At 36.4% G+C, this 26,526-nt stretch overlaps 2 protein-coding genes across 4 annotated transcripts in view; both read right to left on the bottom strand.

Moving 5' to 3' along the window:
- pik3r2 (phosphoinositide-3-kinase, regulatory subunit 2 (beta)) overlaps positions 1-6,376 on the bottom strand; it is a 58,472-nt gene extending 52,096 nt beyond the window's left edge. Inside the window, exons 1-2 of the mRNA XM_056475763.1 lie at positions 6,144-6,376; positions 317-1,029 (exon numbers count right to left, since the gene is read on the bottom strand). Of these exons, the coding sequence (XP_056331738.1) occupies positions 317-641 (325 nt within the window). The 5' untranslated portion in view covers positions 642-1,029; positions 6,144-6,376. The remainder of the gene's footprint in view (positions 1-316; positions 1,030-6,143) is intronic.
- A 3,295-nt stretch (positions 6,377-9,671) lies between these two features.
- The window catches only part of mast3a (microtubule associated serine/threonine kinase 3a), a 50,434-nt gene continuing 33,579 nt past the window's right edge, over positions 9,672-26,526 (bottom strand). Inside the window, exons 17-26 of one of the 3 annotated variants that reach the window (XM_056475737.1) lie at positions 26,024-26,146; positions 25,833-25,936; positions 25,448-25,623; positions 18,646-18,773; positions 18,352-18,549; positions 17,865-18,091; positions 15,335-15,457; positions 15,117-15,253; positions 14,838-15,016; positions 9,672-12,229 (exon numbers count right to left, since the gene is read on the bottom strand). In XM_056475737.1, the coding sequence (XP_056331712.1) occupies positions 11,436-12,229; positions 14,838-15,016; positions 15,117-15,253; positions 15,335-15,457; positions 17,865-18,091; positions 18,352-18,549; positions 18,646-18,773; positions 25,448-25,623; positions 25,833-25,936; positions 26,024-26,146 (2,189 nt within the window). In that variant the 3' untranslated portion in view covers positions 9,672-11,435. The remainder of the gene's footprint in view (positions 12,230-14,837; positions 15,017-15,116; positions 15,254-15,334; positions 15,458-17,864; positions 18,092-18,351; positions 18,550-18,645; positions 18,774-25,447; positions 25,624-25,832; positions 25,937-26,023; positions 26,147-26,526) is intronic. The other 2 variants (XM_056475753.1, XM_056475746.1) reach the window with 2 other exon arrangements.

Genomic DNA, 26,526 nt, shown 5'->3' with positions numbered 1-26,526 from the left:
ACACTGCAGACACGAGGGCACAGATCCGATTCATATCGGATAAATGTCCACATTATAACAAGGCCTGAATCTAATTTGAGTAAATCGGAATCCAGCATTTTCCTGCTTACACGTACATTGGCCATATCCGATCTGTCCCACATGGGAGGAAAAAAATCTGAATTGAAGCATGAAGTATAAATGCAGCCTAAGAGATCTGAGTCTGATTTAAAAAGAACATCAGTCAGTCCCCGAAACAAAACAGGTTGTGACATCTTATGAGCACATATTAAGCAAGTCAGTCATTGGTCAACAAACTAAAAGCCACCAGTCTTACCCTGCGAGGAGGCTGTTGGCTCAGGTCTGGGAACAGCAGGAAGCGGTCTCTGAGAACGAGGCTGGCAGTACGGCGCTGACATTTTCACAGGTCCCACATACTGCACGTACGTCCCCGGAAAGTCTCCCCTCTGTTTGGTTCGCTCATTAAAGCCCAAGATCCAGCCGATGCATTCAGGGTGCTGCTCGTCGCCCTCTTTGATGCCCAGTGAGAGCAGAGACCCTTTGTCCACCGTCAGGATATCACCAGGTTCAAGGTCAATGTCATCCTCCCAGTCCTTACGGTAGGAGTAGATGGATCTGTACTGGAAGCCATCCGCAGCCATTTTCAGAGTGAGAAATGACAATCACCTCAGGCCGAAGAGCTTCAAAGTGGGGAACAAACTTTGAGGGTGCGATTGATGTCGTACCGTTGGACGTTTCAATAAAATCTAAGCACTACTAACCAGAGCTCGTGGGCAGGCATGCGCAGTGGGAATGGCTTAGACCTGGCCGGTGTTGGCCGAACAGGCCACTTTCCTCAACTTGAACCCGCGGTTCAACCAAATGATGGAACAGAGGGAATGCAGCATGCTCACTGAGGCACCGGAAGAGAAAAGAACAAAAACGAAGTCCTTCACAGAAATCTTTTGCCAAATCAGCTGGTGTCGTCTTATAGCAGGTTGCTCAACATTCCCTCTCAAGATGTGATCCTCCCCCAGTGTAATGTGATGACTGTATAGGGAATAAAAGACAGGAGCATGTTAAGAGCAAAATACTCATATTCAAAACATACAATTACAATTTAATCAGTACAATTACATGAGCAGTTAGAATCGAGTAACAGATTGCGTAGTCAAGTTACAGCCTTTACCTCAGTCCAAGTACATATGACAGAATGTGTTATAATACATTCGAAGGCTTTAAAACAGGTTGTGCGTCACCTCTGTGAGAAAGTGCACATCGCCGAGACCAATTGTACCTCGATTACACATGCTGGACGAGCTCCAAACACATTATCAGATCATCTGACTTAAAAAAATAAATAAAACAGATTCAATTTTATTCTGACTATTTACAAACGATTCGAATAATCAGACTAAAATCAACTTTTAAAGTGCGTGATGCAGCTAATAAATGCGTCATGCCAAGAAAACATGAAGTCATTCTGTAAGACCAAGTACATTTTAGAAACCATAATCTCAACCGAGAAACAAGCTACCATACTTACTTACCTCGAAAAAAGAAGAACTAGAGATAACAGCACTCGTAATCTCACAGTAACCGACCAAATACTTTAATTTCAGCAAATTCTCCAAAAAGGTAACAGTGTAAAATTTGTCACAGCTGAGGACGGGTGTTGGTGGACCACTCAAGTTTCAGATTCACTCAATATAAAGTCCATACTTGTCTAAGCATCCAATTTGATTTTGTTAAAGCATCACTTGCATGTTGAACATATGAACGAAAAAATACAACATTCTTTTTTTCCCATGCGCATGCGCACCTTCAAACTAGGGGCTTATGGTCAAATAACATGAAAGTGGCAAATTAACGCTTTACAGACGCAGTGGAAACATTGCAAACGAATAAACAACGTCAAAGTGTTTATAAGCAACACAGGGCAAAACTCACCCCACTTTGACCAAGCGCACTAAGGTCTCAGTCCGACATCCTCTGTGTGGAAAAGAGAGGTGCAAGCGCAGACACGTGGCACTGACATACCCAACCACAGCCCGCAGTCCTCACACCACCGAAACACCCCCACCGAAATACGTCATCCCCCTTTCCGCCTTTTCATCATTATAACTAAAGTACTTCGTGCAACGCTACTGCTACTGTAGTTCAGTCAACTCATTCAGGAAAAAAGAAAAGGTCCATTCTGAGTCTAAAAGTTCTGCAGAGAGAAATCTTCATCTTTAAAGTCAATCACACGGCTTCAATTGCTGGAAGACGGCTGACAGATTTGCAAGCATCCTTTCCTCCCCTTTCTTCAGTCTGAGCTGAGCAGAGCAGTTTGCAAAACACTGTGACCAAGGCAGAGCACAAAATAATTAATGAATCGAGGCAGGAAACTCACTGTTGCTACAGAAGGGAAAAGGTAATCCTGGCTTCCTATTGGGCAGCATATGGCCATGTGCTCGAGAATCACCAGAGAAGCTGGGGCAAATCAAGCAAACGTTCTAATATTAGAAAATGTTTCTAGGCAGTGATCAAACCCCAAACCTTTAAACTAGACTTTTTTCTGCAATGCATAACTTTTTTCTTGCTATAATAGGAATATATTCATGCTTGTGTGAGGTTTTAAATGTTTAACAAGCAACGCAAAGTCAAATATTTACTGGATCAGGATTATGACAAACTGTTTGGATCTTTTAAACAGCAGAGGAATGGATTCTGTTCAGGATGATTCTGTGCATGTCTTCAGCCTCAGGCTACCAAGGTAAGAGTTTAATCTATGGATTGGATACTCCAGAATTAATAAATGTGTACTTTTTGAAATGCTAAGCATGAAAACAATGACAAAGCTTATGTAATAAATTTTCTCTGTCATTTATTTATTTTTATTTCTTTGGTTAAATTGCCTTGACTAATTCCCATGAGTCTGGTGACAGACAGTGATCTCTAAACAATATGTTCTTTTTAAGCATGAAGCGTGAAGGACTGAAGGAACAGCATACAGAAAATACCCTCTGGATATATGGCATGGTTCATTTAAGGACGATGTTGCTAATTAAAGATCAAGTGTATAAATTTCTTTAGCTTGAAATGTGTTCTCATGAAAATGTGCATTCAACTATGAGCAAGCCATTTGCATGCTCATTCCCATGAAAAGTGTAAACACTATGGTGCTTTCAAAACATCGCTCTGTTTGTTTGAGCTTCTTGACCAGTCCAACACATCAACACTGGCTCAACCAATGGTGTTAGTTTGGGGGCAGGACTACTTTTCTGATTTTGCATGTACTAATCATTTGAGTTTTAACATTACTTTAAGTTCCTTGTTGTAGAAATTTTAATAACATTAAGCTACAACCTAAAGCTAAAAAAATGAAGCAACAGATTTATTTCTCTATGTTATGACTTGCATTTAAAGGAATATTTTGTCTGCGCCAATAGCCTATTGGTTAGTGTGTCGACTCATAGCATCCAGGTGCTCACAGCGACCAGAGTTCAATTCCAGGTTCGAGGTCTTTTGCCGATTATTCCCCTATATCTGCTCCCTAAACTTTCCTGTCTATAAAATCTCCACTGTGATATACCAATAAAGGTGAAAAGCCCCTAAAAGAATAATTATAAAAAAGAAAAAACAATTAAATTATGCCATAATTTACTCATCCTTGTTCCAAAAGCTTCTTTCTTCTGCTGAACTTATTTTTTCAGAAGGTGTTTTCTGTATTTTCAGATGTATTACTTTTAAAAGACATTATTTGTCCTACTATTCGATGCATACAGGTTTCCAAGATTAGTCAAAATATACCTCCTTTTGTGTTAAACAGAATAAATAAATTCATAAAGGTTTGGAATCATATTTGGGTGGGTAAACAGGGAGTAAACTTTTATTTTTGAGTAAACTATCTAAGAGCAGGAAATTATAAAAAATGAAAAAATGAAGTGCAGGATTTTTAATAATGCATGTAAAAATACATTTCCAAATCCTGCAAAATGCACTGTTGTGTAAATTAACCTAGCAAAATGCATACAAATTATTTAGTTCAAAATGACTGTCTGTGTGTTGTTTAAAACGACACTAAATAATTGGATAAATCCTCAAAAGGTCACTAGAGAGAGGTTTGTTGCTTTCCGTTTGACCTCTAAAGTGAAAAAGTCAACTTGATGAAATTAGGGCTGAACCGATAAACAATATTATATCAAACTGCGATAAAATTTATGTCAATAACAATGATAAGCTTTGGACTTTATTTTACTCTATATTGATCTAATAGACGGAAATGTGCCATTTAATGGACCCTCTAATTTTTGGCTTCAGTCATTGTTGGGATACTCTTTTAAATCTAGAAGCGTTAACAACTTATATTGAAATAAATATAGTTATCGTTGAATATAGAAAATAATTATCAAGATTGCATTTTTTGCCATATCGCCCAGCCCTAGATGAAATGTATACAGTTGAAGTCAGAATTATTAGCCCCCCTTTGAATTTTTATTGCTTTTTAAAATATCTCCCAAATGATGTTTAATAGAGTAAGGAAATTTTCACAGTATGTCTGATAATATTTTTTCTTCTGGAGAAAGTCTTATTTGTTTTATTTCAGCTAGAATAAAATAATTCTGCTTAATTTCTTATGAACCATTTTAAGGTAAAAATTATTAGCCCCTTTAAGCTATATATTTTTTCTGACAGTCTACAGAACAGACCATTGTTATACAATAAATACCCTAGCCTGCATAGTTAACCTAATTAATCTAGTTATTCTTAAAATGCTAAGCTGTCTCTTGAAAAATATCTAGTCAAATATCATGGGCTGTCAGCAAGGTAAAGATAAAATAAATCAGTTATTAGAAATGAGTTATTAAAACTATTATGTTTAGAAATGCGAACAAATCTTCTCTCCGTTAAACGGAAATTGGGAAAAAAAATAAACAGGGGGGCTAATAATTCTGACTTCAACTGTACATCTCTCACTATAAAATTAATTAACCATGGCTTTAATCTAGTTAAAATGTAATTTTTGCCATACTGATTATTAACAATTGAATAATTTAACATTTGTTATTATTCATAAGGGGTGATGTGAATGAGCAATTCTCAGAAGAAAATAAAGTAAATTTACTTCCATCCAAGTAGTTTCTTATTAGTAACATGCCAAATTCATGTGTTCAAAGTTTTACAAACTTAAAAAGTGTCCTATAAAGACTACAATAACTCCACCAGCCACCAATTCACAATTCAGGAAGCAAAATGCAGGATATACAGATTATAAATGTATTCAGAGCCACGTTTAATTGTATCTTTTGTTAAATATCGTGTGACATTAGCCATGTATGTTTGTATTGAGGCAAAAAAAACATGTAGACTGCCGAGTATGTGTTTAACGCACATTTAGGTACATCATGTCTTATCACTCAGCTCCTGTCTCTAACTCGTACTCAATAAATTCTGTACAAACGTCACATTAATATCTATAACACGCATTTAACCTGTGAATATATAGTCTCTGAAGAAAAAACAACAACAAAAAAAATGCTTCAGCTTCAAGCTACATAAAAGTGGAGTCAGTGGAATGAAGCGAGCTAGCCTTCAATCCTCACTCCTGCTCCACTCCGAGTTTTCCCAGTCACTTCCACTCGAAGCACAATCGAGCAAGAAACTCGCTCCGAGACAGTGAAAATGCTATATACTAGAAATATATGCATGTATATAATGAACATCCACCATCGCAAAACTGAACTGATAATGTGAAACATATATAGCGAACATACGCAATGACAGAACCAAACCCTTAAAACTCAGAACCGTCTAAATTTACTAAAAAGTTAAGTTTGCATCATAATTAATTAGAGAATTATGCGAGCTCAGCTGTTATCACGCGCTGAAGATCCTGCAGGGTTTTAAAGCCGAACGTGCTCGTACATCGCACAAACCAACGCATTTCAGCTCTGCACATTTCTGTCGTCCGTTAAACTCGGAAAAAACAGCAAACGGCTTTTCCGAAATCTTCCACAGAAACATAACATTGGCTTTAGAAGCTTACAAGTCCGCGTGTTTCACGTAAAATCGACACACGTCGTCCCTTTTCCACCATTTCCTTCTTTTGTACACTGCTAGCTAGCCTTCCAGCTTGCTAGAGTACAGTAACGCAATGTGCAAAACTTGGGAAAACTTACCCGTGGCAAGTCGCTGCAAAGGCTTTGACGGTTTTCTTTCGCGAGTACGTGCTGATTAAATGTGCGATCTTAGCACTGCTGGTCTCGGTTTTAGCAGCCCTCTACTCTCTCGGCAGCGTAAAGGCTTGATTTCTTTTTCCTTTTCATTCCGTACGAATCTTTTCAACTTGCCGAACTGCCATTTTCCAGCACAGCACGACGCGAGCGAGCAGGACTGCGTGAGAACTAGTGAAAGCGGGACGGAAAATAGCGGAATGAGCCGAACACGCCCGAAAGAGAAAATCTCGCACGAAGCCCTGTTCTTGCAGTGCCAATTGCGCCATCCCGCTGTGGTTAGACGAGGCACTGTAAACCCGTTCATAAAAATGTAGACCTACAAGTGATCAAAAAAAGAAAGACAACCTTTGCTTTTCTTCCAAAAGGACACTAAACTTGATAGTACCGGGGCTTTTATTGTTTTTTTCCACCAGCATGTCAATAGCATAAAACCAATGCTAAATACACGTAACTAAAATATCTAAAATTAATTCAAATCTTTAAAAACGTGGGTCAACAGGCTTTTTTATATATTATTAATCGATTTAAAAGATAAATATTTGGTTTAGTTTATTCATTGGACATTAATAAACATTACTGTAAATGTGAAACTTCTCATCTGTAGACCCCTTACAGAATGTTAAAAAGTCACACCTAAATAAATATTCATTTGAACTAATAAAAACAAACAAAAAAATCAGTTCATTGTGTTTACGAAAACATTAATGTTTTAAAATCTTATTTAAAAAATGCTAAAATCTAATAAAAAAAAAATTAAATGGAGGGTTTAACTCCGGCATCATGGCCAAATTTGCCCACTGGCCTCTGTCTATTGCGGATTCCTAACCATCCCTATATCATAATTGGCTTCATCACCCTGTCTCCTCTCCACCAATCAGCTGGTGTGCGGTCTGGCGCAATATGGCTACCGTCGCGTCATCCCGGTTGATGCTGCACACTGGTGGTGGATGAGGAGATTCCCCCACTGTGTAAAGTGCTTTGAGTGTCCAGAAAAGCGCTATATAAATGTAAAGAATTATTATTATTAAAATAAAGTTTTTACAGTTTTATTGATTAACCAATCCTCGGTGAGCATAGACTTCATACAAAAATTAATCCTTTACTCACCCTTAAGTGATTTCATAGAGATTTTTTCTTTCTGAAACAAACATAAAAATTTATTTTAAACAATGTTGGAAACTGATAGTCACTGACTTCCACAGTAGGGGGGAAATACTATGGGGGTCGATGTTGACTGGTTTCCAACATTCTTTAAAATATCTTCTCTTGTGTTTAACAGAAGAAAAGAAACTTAAACAGGTTTGGACCATGTGAAAGGTAACTTTGGACATCTCTGGAATAGATATTGTTCAACTAAAGCAGGGGTGCCCAAACTTTTTCTTATGAAGGACCAAAAACCAAACCTGATTGATGGTCATGGGTCGAAGGTAAATATACCAAACTGCACTGTAAAAAATGCAGGGTTCCACAGAATTTATTTAGGTTGTTTCAACACAAATCAACAATTAAGTTGCCACAAAAAGTCAAGAATTGTGTTAAGCTCATTTTGCATAAGTAGGTTGAACAACTTGTGTTTTTTTGAGAGTTTATTATGTAATGTAATGTGTGTATTTATATAGCACATTTATCATGTATGGCCATACACCCAAAACACTTCACAATCATTAGGGGGGTTTCTCCACAACACAGCATCTACTTGGTTGATCCGACGGCAGCCACAGGACAACGGTGCCAGTGCACTCACCACACACCACCAATTGGGGATGTGGAGAGACGGTGATAGAGCCAAGTCAGTGGATGGGGATGATTGGGAGTCCATGACGGTTAAGGGCTGAGAAGGAATTTGGCCAGGACACCGGGGATACACTCTTACTTTTTACAAGAAGTGCCATGGGATTTTTAATGACCACAGAGAGTCAGGACCTCGCTTTAACGTCTCATTCGAAAGATGGCACCCACTGCAATAGTGTTCCCTTCACTTAACTGGGGCATTAGGAACATTAGTTATTACATTAAAGTTGCCATGGGTAATTTCCTAATTTATTTAACATTATTAATAAATATATTTAATCATTAAATAATGCAATAGAATTTTTTTTTACATTTTATGAATGAACTTATTACAATAAAAACATAATTCCTTTTTAAACACAATGTAGATCAATGGCGAATACACTAGTAAAGCTGCACCTGCCTCTGCATTGTCTTCTATCAATCAGCGACGGTGTATTTTAAAAAAAAATCTGATTCATCTACAACATTTGGTTGAAATCTTTAATTTCAGTTTGCTGTTTTGTAGCTCAACAATAAAACAAACTACCAAAAAACTACCTCTCTTCTAAGACTGGATGGCCGGCTAAATTAAAGATTACCAAGGGCCAACATTGGCCCGCGAGCCCAGTTTGGGCATCTCTAGACTAGAGCAATCCACTGCCTTAACTAACAGAGCAAAGATTTCAACAATTCTTCACTGGAACCAAATACATGATAATTTGATCTCTATTATTAAAACCAGTGATTTAATATAATGACGTAGGAGAAACGATTTAGATGTTTTTTGAAGTCATAGGTGACAGCAAACTATTTTTTTTTTTCTGTTTGATATGTTCTACAATCATTTTATTAGACACTTTTTTCATTTATGTACGTCTCTGACATTATGCATATAGTTTTTTTCCTTTTATACTTATATACTTACAGGTTTCTCTATGCATATATATATATATATACAGTGCTCAGCATATATTTAAGTACACCCCTCACAAATCCATATTTTTAATAGGAAGCTATAAAATATTATATTTGTGCATATACATTAGATTAGTCAGTACTGAAGCCAAATCTGGAGCTCATCTAACAACATAATTTACGATAACGGTCCAAAAACTAGTACACCCAAATGTATGTTATAGAAAAATTGCTATATAAAAAAAAAAAATTAAATGAAAGTTGAAAATTAAGAAGAAATAAAATTAAATTTTAGTTAAAATTTTGTAGGTTGTAATTTTTGTTGTTGTTTTTATCAATATTTTGCTTGAATTTAATTGTAATATCTTTCAGTATCTAAAGATGTTTGGTGACTAAAATATTATTTTAATAAATATATCTGTTTCATAAATCTGTTTTGTTTAAATCCATCAAATTACATTGCTTATATTCACTGAGAAATGGAGAAAAACATTCATTTTCAAAATGAAGTGTACTTAATTAAACTGAGCACTGTATGTTCATAAATGTGTGTTTGTTTGTGCGTACATACATATAACGTGTCATTTTTTTTGCTTCATATTGTTATCAACCATGCTATACACATTAAACCAAGTCAATGTTGAGGAATTATGCTTGTTGATAAAAACACAATAAAGTTGAGGGCATTTTTGAGTGAACTATCCTGTTAAGCTCGCAACAGTCTCTAGTAGGAAAAACATTCACAGTCATAACAGGAAAAGAAGTGACACCACTGAAATACGATCATTAGCAAGTATGTACACATTTAATCACGGTTAAGTCCAAACTTTACAAATACAGTTGAGTGTGAGTGGATTTAGTATAGAGTGTAGGATCTTGTGGAGTCCTTTAAATCAGCCTGTGTAAACCACACACACAACTTAAAAAAGCAACAACAGTACCATACAGAAGAAAATGAAGGTAGTATGTGAACTCGAGGAAATAGTGTCGCACTTACGAAAATAGAGACCGACAAGTTAGACTGGGAGTGCAAGTTATAACTCTCAACTTTATCTCTAATATCTGGATGTCTTTCGTTTTGACGAACAAACCCGCTTAAGCAAACCATTACATAGAAAGCTCACGTTACACATAACCGAATCATATCTGTGTAACCAAACAAGCAACACTGCAGAAGGCTATTGTACGGATTAGAACGATGGCGTTTATATCGGGTAGTCACAAAACCACAACCATAAGGCTGTTGTGTGGATTCGAGAGACACTTCCACTAGTTACACAACCAAAACACTGAAAGACAGAAAAACCACCATTTGTTAAAGGTTACATCGGTCAAATGTTGCACAACACTGCTACAACATATACCAGATCCGCATTCCTAAGTCTTCTTGTTCTTCCCATATACAGAGAAAAAGGTAAACATGATACACTACAGTGCCAAAACTGGCTGAATGGCTTGCAAATCATTTAGGTGCTGGAATATAGTGGATATGACCGACTGAACGCAATGAAAACGAAGGCAACGTAAAACTAAATTGCATTAGACCATATATGACGATATTTCTGCGATAATAGAATGAAAACTGAACCTCAGCAGGACCACACGTGTGCAAATTCTCAAAAAGCGATCCAACTGCATGACCTTTCCATTTCCGTCTCGTATAAAACAAACGTAATAAATAAAATCGTTCAAAATCTACAAACGTTACCTGATGATAAAACAGATTTTAAAAGTGATAGTCCGCCTACGTTTCTTTTAAATGATGTCATCATGCGCTCATCGTGATGTCACTCCAAACATGTACACTGTAAAGGGCAATTGGTGGATATTTATGGCCTCGATTTACAATCATGTTCCATTAGTTCATGTTAGTTGATGCGTTTACTAACATGACCAAACCATGTACAATACATTACAGTGTTTAGTAATGGAAATACAGTTGTTCATTGTAAGTTCATGTTAATTTACAATGCATTAACTAATGCTAATAGATATAAATGTGGATTTTAGTAAGTCCAAAACTACGATTAATAATTGCTGTACAGGTTGTTTATTATTAGTTTTTGTTAATAAATACATTAATGGAACATTATTGTAAAGTGTGACTGACTTTATTCTAAAAAGTGAGCAAACCCATTGCCTTATAATTATTAAGTAAATGTACATAATAGTAAAAATTAAGTCAACTTAACTAGTTTCAAACTAGTTTACTCTCTTTTTAAGTAAAGCCAACTTGAACTCACTTTAAGTAATCAATCACTGTATGATTGTGGCTGTATGAATGAGGCTTTGTTTCAAGTCAATGGTGTCCGAAACCACATTAAACCCGAGAAAAATAAAAACAAAGTAGCTTTGGAACGACAAAAGGATGAGTAAATGATGTCAGAACTTTCCTTTCTGGGCGAACACTCCACCAAAAAGACATTTCTCAAGGTGAACGACTTCTAATCTATGAAGAAATGATCCTAAAAGACTTCCGACTTGCAATTTCTGATCATGGAAGCACCCGTACATCACAGTCTCACAGTTTTTTGGACATATCTAAGGCTAACACCCATCGTTGTGTTTCTTTTGTTCTTGTCGCTTGGATCCAACCTCATCCGTCTTTCTCCCTGAAGTCTCGGAGTCTCCTTCACCCTGCGTTTCGCTGATCCAAGACACTTTGAAGCGTGAATGAGTTGGCGTAGAAGTTGTGAGCTCTTTATCATCAGAGTCATCGAAGCTGACTTCTTGAACGGCCTCTTGTTTTTTAAACGAATCCCGTCTCTCGCACAAGTTCAGTTTCCTCATAACCAAACCGCTGGATTCCCTCACTCGCTGACCGGACATGTATAACCCTTGTCTAGCATGATCGCCGACGCACACGAAACCTGAGGCGATGTCAGGAGATTGAGACTCAAACTCATCGGCTTCACTTTGAGGAGACTCCATGGTGTGTCTTGGAGAAGGAAATGACCTTTTGTCTCCATATTGAGCACCAGAGAGCCTTTCCGATGACTGAACTCTGTTGAGGAGCGGCGATCGGGGCGATTCTGTGCTGCGGGGACACACAGTTTGTCTCACGATGGTCGGAGGAGACATCATCTTGTTGTGAAAGGAGTGGAGGCTTTTGGGAGGCCCGGCGAGGGAGGATGGAGAACACTGAGGGGAGAGAGGCTGTGAGGAGGGGTTGCAGGCCAGGGGAGACGGAGGAATGCTGTTGCTGGATTTGCAGCGGCCTGCTTTGCTGTAGCGCAGGCCAATCTTGGATCCCAAAACGTGAAGAGAACTCGGTCGGCTTTGAGGGATGGGTGAGTTTGGAGAGCTGGAGCAGGGTGAGGAGCTCTGTGGGGAGTTTGAATCTATGGAGAGAGCGCAAGCAGTGTTAGACAATCATATATGGAAATGTTGAACAAAAAAGTTTTATTATTATGCTTTTATTTATAAGTACTACATATAAGTGCAAAGATAATTGATATTTTAGGGCTCTAATTCTTCAATAAGCGTTCAAGAGTTGAATTTTCAGCTTCATTACTAGATGAATGGCACAACAATTTACTTGTTTAACCAATCAAAGCATTTAAAAAAACAGCCCTATAGATCAATGAGGATCTACAATAAAGAACTTTGTTTTCAATAAATATATACATAGTTTATTGTAAAATTTCTAAAAATACATTTTCTGCATGAACGTTTCACTTTTTTAAGTGGTGCAACCAAAAAAAACATGTTTTGATTTGAAAATGGAGAAGAAAATTTTTTTCAATGTATAAATGATCAATTATTCATTTCTAAATTGCAACTTCTAAATTCTGCCATAATAGAGCACATTTCTATTGACCCCAATGTTAAAATGGCAAACTTTCCAGCAGAAAAAAGGTGTTTACAGCCTGGTACAAAAAATAAAAATAAACGATTTTGGTGAATATAGTTAATATTACCCTTCATGACAACTGTGAGAGAGTAAATTCTTTTATAACTCATCCGTTTCTTTTATATTAGGTCTGCATAATTAAGAGCGTGGCCGCTTGAGTAACAGCTAGGTCTCGCTGGTCACAGTCACGTCATTTCGGCTGATTAGTCGCTGAGCTCAGCATATACATCACATTTTAGTTTTGTCTTATCCTCTAGGGCTTGAGTGTCCACATATGTGGACAGCACATTTTAGCTCAAGTGGCTATTTAAAATACTTTAAATGTTTTAGATTTTGTTACAGACATACAGTGTCATCCTGTAACTGTTTGACAGCATATGAATTGTCCCAAACCCTATTTTTAACTGTCCAAAATGGGAAAAAAATGTTTTTACTCTCTGATAGTCAAAGCAAGTTAAAAAAAAAATAAAAAATTCTATGTTAAATAAGCATTAAAAAAAATTCAGGAAAAAGTGTTTTATGTAAATTTGGACCACGAGTCCTCATATATTGACAGGATTTTTCTCTAAAAGTACATCGTATCAAAATATGATACTTAGGTTTTTATTCTAGTTAGGTTCTAATAAGCCCAAATAGCAAAGAGAAATAAAAAATGCATGTAAAAAACACCTTGGGCCTTAAGAGGTTATGTGGCTTTACACAGTCAATTGCCATTTGGAATTATTTCCTACAATTATCAGATAATAATGCATGCTGTTAATTGTGCTTACAAACCATTCAGGTTGCCTCCATTTCCCAGGTAAGTGAAAGTCTTATATACCATCTCTATAAATGTCTTTGTTTTATTTATGATCATTTATATTTTTCTTTGGACCTGTAAAGCACTCCAGCATCTGATTGATTAGCTGTAGGCTCTAGAAAAGTCATCTGAAACGTTGTGATAGTGTTATGCCTTGATTTCATAAATTGCTTTGCATTTACTAACAATCAGACTGTATTTGAAGTATTTGGTAGTAACTTTGGTAGTAAATTACCACAGTGTTTTTAAAAGACTAAACACTTTATTGATATAGTATACAACCAAGCACATGTGGTCAGAACACAAACGAGTCACAGGTAATGAAGTATTAAGTGTTTCTCCCAAAGAAAAGCCCGTCTAAGCAAAATGTTAGCAGGCATCTGTAGCTCCGCCTCTTTGCCCTTTCTTGGTAAACCCCGGTCGGTGTGAAGACACGCAAACAAAAATGCCGCTGGTTGGCCACGCCTACTTGTAGCTTCATTTGCGCTCTTCAGAAACCTATGGGTGACGTCACAGATACTACGTCCATATCTTTTACAGTATATGGTATCAAACAGCCTAAATTAACTTTGTTTGTCATAATCAAGGTCAAATTATCCGATATTTTATGTGGCTAAATGCTGACTTTTTGCACAAACCAATCGTTTCACTTCATAAAACCTCAATTTCAGGAGATGAGATTATTTTCGACATTATTATACAAGATACTTTTTATTTTACCTGCAGGTGTTTGTTTTTTATTCGTTTGACTCTCAAAGTCCCAGTAGACGTTTACTTGTATTTTATATGTGACCAAATTTTCAGCTAAAAAAAAATCTCTATACTTTACAATTTGGGATACATTATTAATTTACTTAATGCATTTATTAACATGAACTAATAATGAACAACGTTTGCACAGCCTTTATTAATTGTTGTTAACTAATGTGATTAATAATTACCAAATCACATTTACTAGTGCATTAATAAAATCAAACACTGTGCTTATTAATGTTACTGCACTGTCAGTTAACACGAACAACTGTATTTCCATTAACTAATGTTAACAAACATGAATAAATACTTAATATATAATAATCATCTATCTAGTTATCTATTTTTGAGTGAACTATCCAATTAAATAAAACAATAAAAATGAAATATCTTATTATTTAAGACATAATAAGATCACTCAGATTTTCTTTTCAATAATTTGATTCCTTGAATGATCCATTTTTCTTTGAGGCCTAAGTGATCAATAGCGATCAATAGATCATGTAAGACTATATCTGCTATTGAGAGAAAGAGAGAGTCCTACCACATGACAGGTCTGGAGCTGGGCTTCTGCAGGGGGTGTTGGGGCCGGGAGAGAGGCTCGGTGTTGGAGAGTCAGACAGGCTGTCACTGGGTGAGTGCTGAAAGCCCGCAGAGAAACTGCGACTGTTCTGAATCCCTGGACTGTGTTTGGGCAGCTTCTTCAAAAGATTACGCCGTTTGCTAGAGAAAAAATACATTGTAAAGGTTGAGTGTAAATTAGATTTTAGGCAGCAATATGCTCGAAAGTACAAAAAAAAATACTACAAAATATCCTTCCAACCTGTCTTGACCCTCCTTCCTTTTGCTCTTTTTACTGCGTCGTGCCATCTTCCCCTTTGAGCTGGTCTTTCTTGCAGGCCCAATTTTAATGGACGTGTTCTCAAGAGGAGTCGTCTGAAGAGTTACTTTACTACCACTCTACAAAAGAAAAATTAAATAAATAAACAAACAAAGCGTTTGGGCCAGGTTTTTATTTCAAGTAGTATTTGAGAATCTCACCTTCAGCAGAAGCTCCACCACATCGGTGTGCACCAGGCCCTGAATACACTCTCCGTTCACATGAGTGATGAGGTCACCAGCCCTCAGTCCGGCCTCGTGAGCAGGGCTGCAGTCTTCAACACTCTGGAGAAACGGGAACACAGAAGAGCACAAGTCAATTGGGTAGCACAGTCAACTCGATAGAAATCAGAATCAGAAAGAGCTTTTACTGCCCAGTATGTTTACACATGCAAGGCATTTGTTTTTATTCGTGACAGAAGTTTCTACAGTGTAAGATAATGACTATAGCTGTTTCCATCCAAAGATGCGAACTAAATATATAAGCAGAACAGGAATTCCGCATTACAGACGTGCGAATAAAGCGGAGTCAAAGCAAACTAAATCGTCACTTCCTGATTAACTGGCACCAATTATCAAAAGTAAAAACGGAATTTACTGTGGTAGGAGAAGCTGCATGAATCTTTTCTTTATTTAATAAATGACTTGTGCTTCAGAAGACAAAATGTCGACATGCAATGAATGCTTGGTGGTGTTTGAAGGCATGAGACGCGGAGCAAAGACACTCTTGATTCTAGAGGTCATTAATAATATAATAATACTAATACTGAAATGATTAAGGCGTTTTAGAATGACCAAAACAATATTTCAGATGTTCTACAGTGTGCTCAGCCAGCTGGTTTATCCATTCACACACATTTTTATCATCACATGATCTCTGATAACCACCTTTTTCATTGCGCATACTGGAATTTGTTCAGTAAAAGTGTTTCCAACATAGTTTATGTGCATCTTTTCTTATCAAATAAAAAGTTTATCCTACTCACTTATGCGCATATGTTTTTATGTGCATTTTCAAAACTTGTGTGCATCTTGGCGTTTCAATTAACCTTTTTTTATGCGCATATCCAAAATGCGCATAACACTAGGTGGACGGTAACATACCTAGTTACAGAAAAAAGACACAGATAATAAGAAAGAATAAACAATAAGAATATACAATTTTGACAAACGAATGGACAGTATATTACTATAAACAATATTGTATGTATATATTATGTGTAATTTAAAGGTTAACCATGTGTGTTGTAAAATAAATACAATGTGTACAAATGGTGTTTGTTCCCCAATTATCATCATGATCAATGCAGCCATTTACCATAAGAATAGTTTACTAAAATTAAAAAAAGAAAATGTTAAAATGTATTATTTAATAAGCCAAACTTATTTATTAATCCTCACTTATAAAAATGGAGCTGTATATAGAATTATTGCACATGATGACGTTTTAATAAATAAAAAAGATCATTTTTAACTAATTATGTGTGACACTGTCTATGAACTACCATCCTTCAGAACATATCACAAGTGTGGATATGTTCCATAATTGACACAAAATGATTTATCATGAGTAAGCATTAAAAGGATTTTAAAAATGATTTTAAACGTCTTTTAAAAGTGGCACTTTTTTTTTTACAGAGTAATAAAATAAATATGGGAAAGCAGTACAGTGGAACAAAAAAAAATCTGTAAAATCTGTTTATGTTATACTTTGTCAATTTAAAAAGTGTTAACATTAAGGCCCAATCCCAATTCTATTATTGTACCGCTAGCCCAGGCATGGGCAAACTTGATCCTCGAGGGCCGGTGTCCCTGCAGAGTTTTGCTCCAACATTAATCAAACACACCTGAACACCCTAATTAGTGTCTTCAAGATCACTAGAAAGCTACAGGCAGGTGTGTTTGATTAGGATTGGAGCAAAACTATGCAGGACACCGGCCCTCCAGGATTGAGTTTGCCCATCCCTGCGCTAGCCCTTCCCCTTCCCCTTGAAACAGAGTGTGAAATTTACCCCTGGGACTATTATACAGGAGTTATTATTAGGGATTATAGATCGCTAAAATAAAAACTGCAAAATTTCGCTTTAAAAAAAAAAAAAACATGACGGTAAAACATGAACACGGTTATAAATGTTTTGAAACATAAGCTTGTTTGTTTTAAAAATACATAATAATGACAAAAATAACTAATTTGTGCATCTCTTCCGTATGTTGCCGTTGTAGCTGGTGTATTCTGGGAAATATTCATACCCCTTGGTTTCGAGTGTGGTCCTGAAAAATCAAGCACTATCCAGTCCTTCCCCTTAGCCCTATGCCTTCGAACTATAGAGAATTGGGACACCCCTACCCCTTCACGTGAATGCACAAAACAAGGGGTAGGGATAAGGGGAAGGGCTAAGGGGTAGAATTGGGAATGGGCCTAAGTCAAGAAATATTTAGCATTTGTTCAGTCATTCGTTTTACATGAACACCCTTTCAGCACTTTGAATGTGGCCCAAATAGAAAGAAAAATATTACTTGATTTAAATCATGTAGTAGTTCCATTTATAAACATTTCAGATACTGATATCTTGTACTATTAAACGTTTTAGGCCTAAAAAGATAAATTATATATACATTTTTGCCAAATAACCCAGCTTTACCTTTAATCAAACTAAAATAAAACTATATCCACTGCTACCAAAATACCTACCCAGACCATGTGGTGCACAGTGTAAACATCCGAATCTCCCATGTAGACCCGAATGGCACGAAGGGCAAAGCCGTACTTCCTCCCAGAGCTGTGGATGACCACGGGAGGACGAAGACTGCTTGTGCTGAGAGAGATGTCCCGGTTAGGGGACGAGTCCCGTGACGAAGGATTGGATGAGAGGGAATGGGAGGACATGGGGCTTGTCTGAAGCCCACCAGGAATATCATCTATAACCATAAAAAAAATCATACATAAACAAATGCTTCATAAAACCCCCAGTAACCCCATTTAGTCTCAAATAGCTGACACAAAGATTATAAACGTCAAGTAATGTTTCGCTTTCATCTTCGTCAATAAGCTCTCTGTTCTTCTGAAGTGTTCATTGTTCTCCAGACCACCTGCTTTACTTGTTTATTGTTTTAGTCACATGAATTTCAGTTGCCTTCAATGTGATGGCATCACATGATAGTCTACATGAACGCATTACCTGCGGTGACGATGAGGGAAAGGCCGGACACGGATGCAGACTTTGGGACTTTGCATGTAAAAGGTGATCGTGGTTTCTCAGGGGTCTCCTGCTGGAGCCCGAGGCGACGAGGACCCTTGTGATCCCGGCGGTTAGTAGGTCTCGTTCCAGTGGAGTTACTGCGCAGACGAATCCGCCTCAGATTTGAGACGAGACCTTCTGGAAATAAATAAATATGTTAACTCAATCTCATATCAGAGCAATTTATTTATCTGAATGTTTGTTTAAAACAGAAAAGTAACACAAAGTTGCTACCTTCATCCTCAGGGAAGGCAAAGTGTGGCATGGCCTCAAGACTCTGAGTGCTGTTCAAAATTAGGGGACTAGTGCCCCTCTCTGGCTGAGATGAGCTGGATGATGCTCTTGGCCTCAGACTTGGGCTGCTTGAAAACAAACAAACAAACAAACAAACAAATTGATTAGTAAAAAAACAAACAATTAAGTCAAGTATTTGGATACATTTCTATTGCTTGTTTACAAATTGCATTAAACCAATTCAACTAGTAACATGCTGCATATAAGGATGCACCGATACCATTTATTTAGAACCGATCTGATCCTGATACCAAAATTCGGAGTATCGACTGATACAGATCCAATCCCCATAATGCTGTTTTTTTAGTTTTTTTTTATTTAAACATAATACAGTTTTTATAGTTCTGGTGATAAACTCATAATATATCTTCTTTAGTAAAAATAACAGACATATAGTCCTGATATACATGACACACAACACAATCTAACTAAAAATGTGATGCTGTAAACTAGGCTACATTATTTGAGCACACATTACAACATTGATAAGATCTGTTGTGGTCCAGTTTATGTTTCCTTTTTTAATATAAAGATTTTTCTTTAAAATCTGTAATGGGCTACCACTACTAACCCTACTCGTTGGTAAATTAACCTGCCTTTTAGCAAAGCCTGATATTTTCCTACAGGTTTATGCAGACTAAACTAAACTGTCTGAGGCCAGTTTTAAATCCATATTGTGCTCGTCAGTTTCACTTTTATTCATTTAATCAACTACTTTGACAATGGAGTCAATTTAGGAGCCATATATTCACTTGCAATATAAAAGAAAGTTTTGCAAAGAAAAAAAAAAAAAGTATTGAGCAAAAAAAAAAAAAAAAAAAATGCAAATCTCCAAAAATCACAAAGCGAAAATTAATTTTTGAGAAATAAAAATAAATTTTGCAAACAAAAAAAAAAAGAAATCCAAATGAAAAATCAAGCAGTGCAAAAAAAAAATAAAAAATTAAATTTTTTTTTTTTGTACTGCTTGATTTTTATTTGCAGTTCTTTTTTATTTGCAAATTTTATTTTTATTTCTCAAAACTTAATTTTCCCTTTGCAGTTCTTTATTTTTGTTAACAAAATAATTTTTTATTTCTCAAAAATTAATTTACGCGATTTTTGGAGATTTGCATTTATTTATTTTTTTTGCTCAATACTTTGTTTTGTTTGCAAAACTTTCTTTTATTTTGAATATATGCATATATGACCACAATGAGCAAACTTTTACAAATTCACTATTTACAGCACTGAAAGTATTCCCCTCAGAAGAATAAACTCTGAGGAGTAGGGAACAAAAACTCATTGTAAAAATTATTTTACCGAGCGGCGGATTTTGTGCAGCTGATGCGTGAATGAAGCACTTGATGCATTACTGAGACACAGAGTGCAGCCCTCCTATATCTGCGGACACTTTCAAAACTGAGCAGCACAAAGGGCCTTTTCTAATTTTAAATTTCAGGTAGGCCTATTTTGGAGTAGAGAGGGTTATTATCGCTCTTAACACACATTGACTACGTTTACATGGACACCAATATTTTTCATACGATTAAGACAATACTCTGATTAAGACTTAACCATGTAAACAGCGATTTTTGATTAATTTAATCAGATTAAGGTCATAATCGAACATAATCGAAGAGAGATCGAATTTAGACGAGTGAAGTATGCCGATTTTAGTCGCATTATTAAAGTGCAGTGCAGTGCAGACATGTAAACATCTTAAATCGAATTTTTACCATCATATAGGATTTTTCGCTGCGTTTTTTTTCTTGCATTCAGCATGGACATTCATTAAAACAACACTTCCAGCAGTTCAAAGTTGCATCCAATATCTCGTTTGTCACGGAGGGCGTGCATGAAATGTTCGTGAATTAAAGTGCCAAACTGCAGTTAAAGTCCACAAATTAAAAATGAAACACCTAAAACTGCACGAATCTCGGGAGGAAATGCGGATAGCGCTGTGACGTTAATCGAATTATGTGCTATAACATGTTAAACAGGATCATGAAAGTAACATTCAAAAAGCAACTCATGTAAATGCCTTAATCTTATTATTCTCTTATTATTCTCTTAATTAGATTAAAGCAAATAATCCGATTACTGATGTCCATGTAAACGAAGTCAGTGTTGCGAATGCGATCAGCTGATCTAACAGACACAGCGCAACATGATTTAGAAAGAGTAATGTAATGCAAAACTTAATGCATTTCTCCACCGATAATTCAAACTAATAGGAACAAATAGTCTTGGAGAAAGTTTTTCGTGTTGTCATAAACGAACGCGACATGCAGTTTAAATTGTGAATGAATGAAGAATGACTGAGGGAAAGTCAACATGATTTTAAGCACTTGAATATTCATCTACTTCACATTAAACTATAGAATGGCTTCAGAACATTTAGGATATAGTAGGGCTACACGACAACTTTCTAGTGCCTTATAATAGGCTACCTTCATGGCTTTTGTTGACTCATAAACTACACAATATAGTGCACTTGCAAGATCAAATTTGGATCAGTACCAGCTGGCCGATACCCGATCCAGCAAAAATATGCGCAATTAAACCGATATCCGATCCAAGTATCGGAATCGGTGCATCCCTAGCTACATTATGGTGTTCTTTTATTATTATTTCTATACTATAACAAGGACATAATTAGCTTTTGGTTTCAATCAATGGAAATCTGAGTAAAAGTGAAAAAAGGCATCTTAAATTTACTTTCTAAAGTATAGTTCACCTAAAAATGAAAATCGTGTCATCATTTCCTCACCCTTTACTTGTTCCAAATCTTAATGAGTTTCTTTCTTCTGTTGAACACAAAATATATTTTAAAGAAAGCTGGAAACCTGTCGGTGACTTTCTGATTTTTCTTTTTTGGAAGTCAATGATTACAAGTTTCCAGCTTTCTTCAAAATATCTAATAATATTAATAAATAAACAGTAACGAGAAAGAAACACATAAAGGTTTGGAACCACTTGAGAAAGAGTAAATAGAGAGTACATTTTAATTTTTGGGTGAACAATCCCTTTTAAACTTTTTGAATGCAAGAAGATTTTATATGATCATCGCAGACAGAAATGTTTTTGTTCCAAAGCACACAGAGAAAAGTGTGGATAACAGATTTTATTTCCAGAACAAATCATGTCAAAAAAAGAGAGAGAACACAGCATAGCTAAAAGCAGGAGTTCAAGAAAACAAAATGTTGCTGAATAAAATTTGATCACTTCTGTGTTGGAACAGTGTGTGTTCTATTCGACAGTTAAAAGCAAAAAACAAAAAATATTTAACTGAAAATATACTCTAAATATAGTTAAAATATAGTTTTTTTTTCCTATAAGAGTCAGTGACTACATTAGTAATCTAATCATTTGCTTTAATGTGAATAAGACAATAATATGATAAAGGTGTTTACATGAGTTGCTTTTTAAATGCTCCTTTCATAATCCTGTTTTACATGTTATAGGACATAATTCGATTAACGTCATTGCGTCATCACGCTAATCGCACGTTTCCTCTCGAGTTTCATTTAATTTCAGGTGTTTCATTTTAGATTTTTCGACTTTAACTGCAGTTCCGCACCTTCACATTCATTCAGGAATATTTCATGCATAACCCCCGTGACGCCGTATGGGGAAAAAAAAAACTGCATTTCGCGAAGCAGGTGTCTGTGGTCCTTCACTAACTCAGTAGGTGCAGAGAATCGTGTCAAACAGCCGTGTGTGTATCGACTATCCTGTCGCAAAATGTGTCGAAAATCCTTCACAACAGTAATAGTTTGATTGCGGTGCTTAAATGTCTGTACTGCACTTCAATAATGCGACTAAAATATGCACTTAACTTGATTTCTGTTTAGTTTGATTATGACTATTATGAGTCGGATTAAAGTCATCAAAAATCAAACTCATCCAGGCAGTCTATGCATACAGAGCATGTCTACAACATGCCAACTATATAATGCAGAAATATGTAGTATGTTAGTGCACCACTAGTGGTAATGCATATAATGTATGAACCGTCCTGGATTCAAGCCTCATTTTAATTGAGTAAAGTCTCTTAGCAGCCATTTATTGGCCCATTTCCACTGAGTGGTACGGTACGATTTGGTTTGGTGCGCATTTATGGCCGTTTCCACTTTCAAAAGGCGTACCGAACCGAACTGTACCGTATCACTTTTTCGGTACCCGTTCGAAAGGGTACCAAACACGAGAAAGGGTACCAAAAGGCGTAGTTAGACGCGCAGCTGAACGCTATTGGTTTACAGAGAAACGTCATTCGCTTACGCAACAAGCCAGAATGAAAACAAAAGAGCCGCCATGTTTAAAATTCACAGCCGACAAGCAGAGACATTACAGCGGAATTATATATACATATAATAACGAGCTATGGTTGACCTGGGCTCAAACAAACCTTGTCATCGTCTTTATGAACAGCCACAATGCCAAAAATAAGAGCAGATTTACCCTGTGCCCTGTAACTTTTACAAGCCAGTCTGAAGCGGGAGCGGTTTCGATTTCTTGCTTGCACTCACCGCACGTCTTTATCTGAAATAACAGACTTCTTGAGCTGATGATAATATCATGCGCGTGATTATTGACGAGCTTTTGAAACCAGACCCTATCAGACACTGACAAACGCGAGAGTGACATGCAAAAAAATTAGAGAAGCCGGAAATAAAGAGAAGCCGGAAACGTTTGTTTTCAGCAAACGTGAACAAACTGCCATGTTTAACTATTATCATCACCTTTTGGACTATTATGAACTCCGAATGATGCAATTACTCTCTAACAGAGGCTACATGTGTTGCTGAAGATTATAGACACAGATGAGAGGTTTGCACTGACTGTAGGCTATATTTTGTGTTGTTTTGAACCTAAATACGGACGAAATGTCTGCTGTGTGTAGTTGTTCTGTAGTTCGTAACATATCGGAGACTGTAAGGGGCTGTATGTGTTCATATATGTTGCGTTTATTTATTTATTTTATATAATTGCGGACGTTACAATAGGCCATATCACACTGTCATTGATCTGCAGTTATAATCAAATCCTGTTCATAGAAAAGTTAGTAATAAACATTTCTACACAAGTATTTATGTGTATTAGAGCATCTGTTTTGTGAGAAGAGCTTCTCATTTCTCATTTTAAGCAACCTGTACAGCTTTATTGTAGATATTTCCTTGAGCGAAAATGAAGTCGACTGAAACTTTCTGTCATACACCACGTCCACCAAAAGGGTACCTTTGGTAGTGAACACGCAAGCCTGATAATGGTGACCCGTACCGACCCGAACCATACCATACTGTACCAGACAGTGGAAACGAGCCTCGAGTGGATAACAACTCTCTAGTCACATCACACATTAAAGTGAATCTTTTACAAACCTAAAACATTCACTACAGTGTGTAAACACGCTGCATCCCAGACACCATTTGGTAACACTATAATTAAAGGTGTCCTTGTTTACACATGTTCCATGTACTTTTTTTTAGTAATTACAATTAATTATGCATAATTACAAGAAACTAACCTTAAACCTAAATTTGCGTTCTAACCCTATCCATATAGTAAGCGCGTGTAATTAATTAATATTACTCAGTAGTTAAAGTAAAATGTTCAAATAAAGAAAATTTGGGTATATCAACGGATAGTCAAATAATTAGAGAACAGTACAAGGAAATGGCTATACTGTGAGCCTCAAACACTATTGATTCCTTGTTCCCATGTAAATTCCAGTGTCAATTCCAGGTGAAAAACAGGCCAATCAGAAAACGATACAGACTGCTGCTCTGCTCAAGGGTTTATTCAATAGCACTCCCTCAAGGTTTCCATGTATTTTAGGTCACGTTCTACATCATTCGGACCTGATGAGCAGCCGCATCATTAGGAGATCACCAGCTTGATATGTTGCACAAGAGATCATTAATATGCACGCCCCCGGCTGCGTTTTTGAAATTATAACATGATAGTTTTCCTCTTTTATTTGAGTTTATAATCAACTTACTTGCCTTACTAAGCAGAGACTGAATGAAAGAGCTGAATAAAAAATGCAGGATATACAGATTATAAACGTATTCAGTGTGACCCAGAAGAGGAATGAGGTATGCTTCATTTTCAAGCTTTTGTTAGTTTATCGTGTTCATAGTTAAATTTGCTGGAAATGTTTGTAATTTGAAGTAACAAACTCATATGGACTGCTGAGTATTATATTAATGCACTTTTAAGCATCATGTCTAATCACTTAGCTCTACCTGCAATTTCTCTGTAGTGAAAGAACAGCTTCAAAATACAGCATAATACACCTCTTTTAGTCTTTTTTGTGAGAGAGTGAGTGAGAGAGAGAGAGAGCACCAAAAGCTGAGTCAGAGTAGAGCTTATTAATATTCACGACCATTCCAAATATGGTCAATAAAGACCTGCTGATTCTAGGTATATTTTATGAGGTAATAAAAATATAAAACTGTTTCTGGAGAATCTTATCTAAGCCACATACCTACTAGGCAGATATCACAGAACAAATTAACTTATTGCAAAATATGGCAACTTTAAATGATACACTGTAACTAGGACTTAAAATAAAGTGTTACCCAATATTTTCATGATCTACGCCTGACCACAGAGGATAATGAATGGATCTAAATGGATTACAATTGTGAATTTCAATAGTATTACAACACACTGATTTTGCCAGTATTTGGACAAGAAACTGAGACATCTGACGTTAGCCACAGCAATCAGAAACAGTCCACAGATTTGTGCTCACCTGCCCCTGCTGGTATCCTGCTTCCTATCAGCAGTCTGAATCTGTCTAGGTGTTTCAACAGGAGACAGCGCAGAATGAGTGTCCCAGCGGTCCTCCTTCTCCTCACTGCAGCTCCGCTCAGACGACGACAGGCTCAGGTTTGAGGGTGAAGCCAGCTGCTCAGAGCTACTGTACACCTGATTTACATTAAAAAATAGACAATATATATAATTGACTGACTGGCATTACTATAATATGAACATCATGCACATTTATTTATTACAATTTTTATTTATTTTTTTAAGATTAGAATATCTTTATTGTCCCCGAAGGGTAATTAGGTTTACAGCAATAGCCGACAAGCTGCACTTCTATACAGCTTAAAGCTGATATTTATTCATATCACCTTGCTGAAGCGATGAGAACAGGATGAGAACTTGATCTCCTGATAGGATTCATCATCGTTTGTCTCATCATCCTCATCAGAGTGGTGGTAACGGTCAGATCGGGCTGGACAGCAGATGAACAGAGACAGTTCAGTTGTATGTTATATCAATGAGAGAGTAGATGTTATAAAAGAGCAAGAGAGCCACCTACTGTCAAAGTAGCTTGTGTCATCTTCAGTTTCCAACTGGGGAATGAACTCTGCTTTCTGCCTTAAAAGTCCACTCCAGTCCAGACCTTGAAAGAAAATATGATGCTTGACCTCTGCTGCCCCTCCTAAAGATTACAGCACAAATTACTGAATCATGGCTACATTTTATTTATATACAGTCTTGTACAGGGCTTGACTAAATATATACACACATACATACATGAACATTAAACATCGTGAAAATTTGGTATAATAATACAATTTAACTGAAAATAAAAGCTAAAATTACAATCTAAAGATTTGATAAAAAAAAAAAAAAAAAAAGAATTACAAATATGGCCATGTTTTCAGCACTCAAATTATTAACAATAAAGAAAGATCAGTAAAACGGACTTGAATAAAACTCAACATAGCACAAATGGCTAATAATAAATGTCAAAACACTATATATATATATATATATATATATATATATATATATATATATATATATATATATATATAT

This window comes from Danio aesculapii, chromosome 2 (assembly GCF_903798145.1).
Source record: "Danio aesculapii chromosome 2, fDanAes4.1, whole genome shotgun sequence".
Lineage (NCBI taxonomy): Eukaryota > Metazoa > Chordata > Actinopteri > Cypriniformes > Danionidae > Danio > Danio aesculapii.
Note: the sequence above shows the minus strand (reverse complement) of the source record. Positions and strands in the feature narration are given on the sequence as shown.